The 7363-nt window shown below is 35.5% G+C and overlaps 1 protein-coding gene across 1 annotated transcript; it reads right to left on the bottom strand.

Annotated features, from left to right (window-relative positions):
* Positions 1-1817: 1817 nt before the first annotated feature.
* LOC110874020 lies at positions 1818-6079 on the bottom strand. Its single transcript, XM_022122977.1, has 6 exons — positions 6005-6079; positions 5551-5635; positions 5113-5352; positions 4028-4254; positions 3791-3946; positions 1818-1907 (listed from the first exon to the last, which is right to left on the bottom strand). The coding sequence occupies exons 1-6, from the start codon at positions 6077-6079 to the stop codon at positions 1818-1820; spliced, it is 873 nt and encodes a 290-aa protein (XP_021978669.1).
* Between the last annotated feature and the right edge of the window lie 1284 nt (positions 6080-7363).

The raw sequence follows: 7363 nt of genomic DNA, 5'->3' as shown, positions 1-7363 counted from the left end.
GCTTCTTCAGGCTCCCCCTTTCATCAAGCTTCCGTGCTTTAGGGATCGACACCTAGCTTTCCGGTTACAAGCTCCCCCTTGCTTTGAGCTCGTCTTCAGACTCCCTCTTAGACTATGCTATCAGGATCGAAGTCTGGTACAATATCTGCAACATTCATATGTTTATAAGTAACAACATTTTAGACTTTCAAATATCCAGGAATATTAACCTAGCTCACTCAATTTTTCTAAACTAACACTTCTCATGAATTTGGCAGTTTCATCGAATCAAATCGGAAACTAGCTCTATAACAATATAAGTATCCAAATCCCCCACAGTTAATCATCCAAGTCCAAACTAATGACCTTGGAAATATCACAAACTGTTTTTGATTTTTGATTAAAAACATCAAGTTTCAAATTAATGAACTTGTTTGATTATCAGAAACACAATCAACTTACTAAGATTTTGAAACCCGGCATTCAAATATCGGTTGTCGAAAATAAAGCAGAATCAAAAATCTTTTTGTATTTTCTGAAATATAAAGCAGTAAAGAAATATTTACAAACATATTTACAGACAATATTTTTGTTTGAGTTCGCGTCAGAGGATCATATCAGTTTATGACAAATCACTAGCACCGTTGAGCTTTAAATCACTTTAAGCTCTAAACGCTTCACTTAGATTGTTAGTATACTTGTCCACTTAAATTTTCACACAAAGTTCAACTGTTTCGAGATACGAAATTAATGTCTTAAGAACTTAAACTTATTCGCGTGTCCCACCTCTTGAATATACTCCCGTATCCATATCCCAATATTCAGACTTACAGGTGAGTATACCACAGATGATATCTGTAAAGGGTTAGATGTGAAACCGTGAGAGCTCAGGTCAGAACTTCCGTTCAGCAGAGAGATGACGGTTCGACTTTCGGTGTGTCCCCTTTAGAGGATCTTTTTTACAACAGCACATGATTAGCATTTTTCAATGTTTCATCATTTTTTTATGCTAAGGGCAGCACTATATTTCAAGCAAGCAGAAAGTATTATACGGGGACTAGGCCATTGCTTCCGCAAAATCAGAAGTCGTGGGATAATTCCCCAGATATCACTGAGTATAAAGACCTAGTATCTCAGAAAGAGGGACCTTTCAAACAAGATTTCAGGGGTTACCTATATATCCATGATTTGTTCCCCACGATATAAGCATGTTTGAAATTTAGGTTTATATCTGGTCACAATCTACTAAATGTGCAAAAATCTACTAGCACATCATTAGTGAGACCGTTTATCACATTATAACCTTCCATTTCTTTAGCGTACTGTGATTGTCTACTGATGTACTATCATTTCCTCTTTTTACACAAAAACTCATTTTTGAATTTTTATCATGTTTTTGGCTTTTTCAAATTTTCTAACGTTTTTGGATTTTCTGACAATTTTTCTCCCCCTAAAATGCAAAATCATTAAAAGAAAAATTTGACAACCTGATACTGATAGCTTTGTCTCGCCATCCATTTTCTGCTAAAAGTGTACCGAATTACATGAAAAGAAATAAATACCCCCATGATTCACAACACATTGATCATTTACAGTTTGAAAACCGTTTTTCAATCTTGTGAAAGTAATCATGCTTGTTCCGCCATGAGGGTTTCGGCATATTCAAGTAACATATTTTAGTATTTTCTATTTTTTGAGAAAAATTAAAAACAAACATATTTTTGGTTTTTCAAATTTTTAAGAAACTAAACACATATTTTTGGTTTTTATTTTTCAAATTTTTAGGGTTCTTAGAAATATTGTTTATTTATATACAGAAAAACAATAAACTCCCTGTTTCAGCCAACACAGGGTCCAGCAGCCTCCTCCTCTCGTTGTGTCAGGCTGCTCCAACTTTCATTCTCATAATCTTTGGTTTTGTTGAGCACCTGCACATTCAAAATATTCTGTTTACTTGAACAATTTAGCCCAAGTCTGTTTGACCTTAGGCATATCAACACAGTAACCTTCATTCAATTTCGAAAAATCTTTGTCATTTGGAACAAAGACTTTTTCAATTTTAACTTCAACTTTTTCATCAACTTTTGAAATCATTGGTTTCTTAACCAACCAACTTTGACCTTTTGGAGTACCTCTTTTGTAAAAATGTGAGTCTTTTTGAGCATTTTGATTTTGAACAACAATAATTGGTTTCCAAAACTGTTAGGGTTTTGTCATATCAACTGATGTTTTCCAACTTTGTGTTGTTCTAAATCTGGGTGTGTGAGAATTCAAGGTCTGTCTTGAATTGAACCTATTCTGGTTTGATTTCCATCTTTGATTTGAAGCAAACTTGTTTGTATTGTACCTCAAAGTTTGTTTCGAATCAAATCTGGTTGACCTTTGTTTCACATTCTCAGATTTTTGTTCCTCAACATTTTCAGACTTATTTTGTCAACATCAACAGGTTTCAGATTTGGACACTTGCGTGCAAGATGTCCAAATTGATCACATTTGAAACGTGTTCTCTTGGATACATCTTTGACCTGTGGTTGTTGCTTTTTCTTTTGAGCTAAAAACTCGTCATTAGACTGTCGTCTAAATTTTAGTTCTTTCTCTTCTTCTGAAGTTGTTCCATGAACACAATTCATCTTTGTTTGAGAACTTGGAACTTCATTTCTTTTCCAACTTTGTTTCTTCTTATATCCCAACCCAGCCTTCATGTTTTTCTTCTTGAAACCCGATTTGTTATAAAAAGTTCGGTGACCTTTACCAGCAAACTTTGGAATTTCAAATATTTCAATTTCAACCATTTTGAAAACTTTGTCAACCTTTTCTGAAATCACATTCTGAATCGGGAATACAACACCTAAGAATAATTTGTCTGATCCAATCATGGTATAAACCAGTCCCTTTGAATCATCATTCAAATTTTTCTCGGATTTTGTGTTTTTCAGATATCCATCATGAAAATTACCTTCATTTTCATCCTGTGATTCAGAATTACCTGATTCAACCGACTCTTCTTTCAACACACTTTCAACGACCTTACCTACCACCTCTGAATCACTAGAATCATCAGATTTGGAATAGGTTATGTCAATGTTATCTGGCAATTAATCTACCAGGTTGAAAGCGTTTTCGACCTTTTCTTCATCATAAAAGACAAACTTTACCGGTGGTGGAACTTGATGAAACTCTGAGCCAATACCTTTGTTGTTTTGCTCAGAATCTTTTCCATCTGGTTTTATGTTGAAAATACGTTCAAGCACATATGATTACGCGTGATAACTTTTTAATTTGTTGTTATCCTGTTCTAAATCAACAATCTGTCGTTTTAGCTTAGCAACATCTTCAATATATGAATTTACAACACCTAGTTTAATTTCATACATTCATTTTAATTCCTTTGATGTTTCAGAACAATATTTCAATCTTGATTGAGCAAGTTTCATTTCACTTTTTACCTATTCATATGATTCCTTTGTAATATGATAAGCCAATTTTATTGAATCATATTCCTTTTTCATTTCTTGGCAAATATTTTCTTTTTGTGAACATTCTTCTGTCATTTTAGAAACACTTTCTTTCAAAACTTCATTCTCTTTTTCTAATTTTTACATTTTTCTGAAAGCGTTTCATTATTTTCTTTTAAAACCTTTTCATTTTCAAACATTTCTTTACATTTTTCTTTGAAATTTTTCTTGATTTTTGTAAATTCAAGATCTCTTGTTCTGAACTTTTCATCTTTTACAGTACAAGCACTGCATGGTTCCATGCATTTCTTGCACTGTTCAATAGTTTCATTTAAGATGTCAGAATCAGAATTTACCTCAGTGATTGGCACCTCGGTGTTTGTTACAACTTCTGTCTGATTCTGATCAGCTTCTTTCTGCTGCTTCTTATCTGCAACATCAACAACATCTGTTGAACTTTCAACCTTCACTTCTATCGAACTTTCCTTCTTCTCCTTAGCTTCTTCAATTTGCTGTTCTTCAGTAACAGCTTCTTTCTCAACAACCATTTCTTTTATCTTCTTTTCTTTCTCCAACATCTTCCCATCCTCAACTTTCTCAGCTTCATCTTTCACTTTTTCAACCTTCACTTCTTCAACATTGACTTCCTCAGCAGCTTTCTTCAAATCATCAACTAAATTCTCAATGTTCTTCTTCATTCTTTCTTCATTCCTCTTCCTTAGTTTTGTTGTCATAGCATCCCTGATGATTTTATCCAGCCTTTTTACATATGTCTTGTCCTTTGCAACATTAGAATAATATTCGCCGGATCGAGGAATAACTAGAAGAACATCATCATGAACTATGTCACTTCTGGGAACAACCGGTTCACCTTGTTTGTTGACAAAACATTCCTGCTTCTTATCCTATCTTTTGTTGCTCACTGCATTTCCATACTCTTCCTGCATTTTCTCCATTCTGCACCCCACAATGAATCTTTCTCTTTCGGTCTTCTCTTTCAAAATCTCTTCTCGAGTTTTCTCTTTTGTCTTAATTGTGCCTTTTTCTTCTTGGTTTTCCTCTTTTATTTCAGCAACCAAGGTATAATGATCATGTTTCTTTAAAGGAATTTCTGAATCTTCCTTTGTTCTAATTTTGAATCGATAATCAACACGATCTTCTTCTGGAAGAATTTGACTCCAATCGAAACCTTCATCATCATGGAAAACTGCACAAGCCCTTGACTTGGGTTTATCTTCATTCATTTTCGGCTCTTCTTTGCTTCGGTGGTAGATCGCCTTCCGATAATAATCATCATTGAAAGGACGTTCAATTCCTCCAGCTGCAGAATTAGTGCATTCTCTCTTGAAATGACCCTTTTGCTTACATTTGAAGCAGGTCACTTTGGATTTGTCAAATCCAAGCTTCGTTGACGGACCACCCAAAGATTGCTTCCCGGTAATCTCCATGTATCTTTGAGCTCTGCGAATGCAACTTGCCAAACACCAACGGATGTCAATGAGCTCCATTTCTTCCGGATCAATCTGGTCGTAGTCTTCTTTGGTCAATTCGGAGTTTCCAATTTTGCCAGCTACATGACCTTCATATGATTCCAGAACAGATGCAAGGAAACTCATTTGTTGTTTAGCTGCATTGATGCTCATCGCAGAAGAATTCTTCAACTTGAGAGCTATATTACACAATATCTCCTCTGATTCTTCAGAACTTGCTTTTGAAGATGAATGATATCCAGAATTGTAGCTTGATGAGGTTGTTTGTGTTTCTTTCATCTTCTCACCACTGAATGCTGTCTTTGGTGAACTATCAGCTTTCACCGAAGGTAAATTGCCTTTGTAGTACAGACCAACATTTTGATGATGCGACGAACTGCTCATCTTGCTTTGCTTTTGCAATTCCAGATCATGACTTTTAATTTTCTCTAACAAAACATCAAGAGTAATATCGTCATACAAAGCATCATTTTTCAAGATAAAAACAAACGTTTGCCACTGATCAGCTCGTGGTAACGCTTCAATCACTTTGTCAATAATTTCTTCTCTTGTTTTCACTATTTTAAATCTTTCAAGTTCAATTTTTAAATGACAGAACCGTTCAATCATTTGTCTAACAGTTTTACCTTTCAAACTATCAAACAGATCGAATTCCTTTTTTAATAATGCTATTTTGTTTTTCTTTATCTGTTTACCCCCCTCAGCTTTCACCTGTAAAGCTTTCCATACAGATTTTGATGAACCATCTAATGTGAGGGTGTTTAATCGTGTTTTAAAGTGTTTAATTATGAGGCTTTACAAGATTTTGTGTATGGAAACGGTTTACTTTGGGTTGATTTTGATTTACAGGTACTCGGAGCATAATGGATGGCTTTTGGAGCTCGACGGAAGGTTTTCGGGAAGCATTATGGAGTATTGGAAGCATACACACAAGTTGGAAGGCCAAAATATGAAAAAACGGGAAGTTCGGTAACAATCGGCGCCACTAGGTGCTGATTTCAGCGCACCATAGAAGGAAAGTATAGTTTGGCGCACTAGGTGCTGTTTTTGGCGCACTGGGCGCTGACTGCCAGATCTGACTTGCGAATTTCTTGTTTCTCCACCATATTTAAGCACAAACATTCCCCAAACGAAATTATCATTAACCCTAGCCATTTTCCCCTTCCCAAGGACGAATTTTGGAGTTCACAACTTCAATCCAATCATCAATCATGCAATTCCTCATCAAGATTGAAGATCAAATCAAGAACATGAGCGGCTAAACCACCCGTGATCATCTCCGGGACTAGGGTTTGTGTTAGGAACCGGGTTGACTTAGTTTTACAAACTTTTGGATTGAGATTCGACTAATCATTCGGTTAGTTTATCTTTATTGTTTATTTGTTTTTGATTAAACATTGTTGGATTATCATTTGCATACGTGTTCATCAGTTATTTGGTTTTGTCATCAACAATTGGGATTAAATTCTAAGTTGTCATTGTCTTCAACCTTTAACCATTGAACTTGTTCATGTTTATGAAATCTAGGATTGGTAATTATCTAGGTTACTATTCAGTTGCATCAATCTTTCGGTTTTGATCGTGGATCATTGCAATCAAATATATTATCTGTTAATTATTTATCAAAACAAGTAGTTAACAAATCATGTCTATGTGATTTCCAATTGGTAGTAATTAGGTTACCCGTGTTTCTACACAACCTGAAAACCCGGAGATTGGTCCCTCTTCTCACAATTGTTTACAAATCTAATTTATTTTGTTTTCACAATCATTCTAATAACTACAAAAAGCAATTAGTTTAGACGTAGATGGTAATTAAAGCAACGAACTTTCATTTTGGAGTTCACAATTAGTTTAGACGAATTTTGGAGTTCACAACCTCAGTCCAATCATCAATCATGCAATTCCTCATCAAGATTGAAGATCAAATCAAGAACATGAGCGGCTAAACCACCCGTGATCATCTCCAGGACTAGGGTTTGTGTTAGGAACCGGGTTGACTTAGTTTTACAAACTTTTGGATTGAGATTCGACTAATCATTCGGTTAGTTTATCTTTATTGTTTATTTGTTTTTTATTAAACATTGATGGATTATCATTTGCATACGTGTTCATCAGTTATTTGGTTTTGTAATCAACAGTTGCTCAAGATCTTGAACAAGCAGCTCACGAAATGGCTGATCAAGAGCCACAAAACCAAGCCCAAAACGATCCAATCCCTCCCATTCCAGATCCATCAATCCCTCAAAACCAAAACCAGCCCAATAACCAACACCAGAATCAACCACCACCACAACCATTTCCACAATTCAACCCAGGCCCACAAAACCAACCAGGAAATCTGAATCTCCGACATGGGGAAGTTATTCGTCTCAACCAACCACAGCATCAACACGGGTATGATGAGGGTTTCCAACACAGAGAAGGCAGTGTGCATAC

This window comes from Helianthus annuus, chromosome 4 (assembly GCF_002127325.2).
Source record: "Helianthus annuus cultivar XRQ/B chromosome 4, HanXRQr2.0-SUNRISE, whole genome shotgun sequence".
Lineage (NCBI taxonomy): Eukaryota > Viridiplantae > Streptophyta > Magnoliopsida > Asterales > Asteraceae > Helianthus > Helianthus annuus.
Note: the sequence above shows the minus strand (reverse complement) of the source record. Positions and strands in the feature narration are given on the sequence as shown.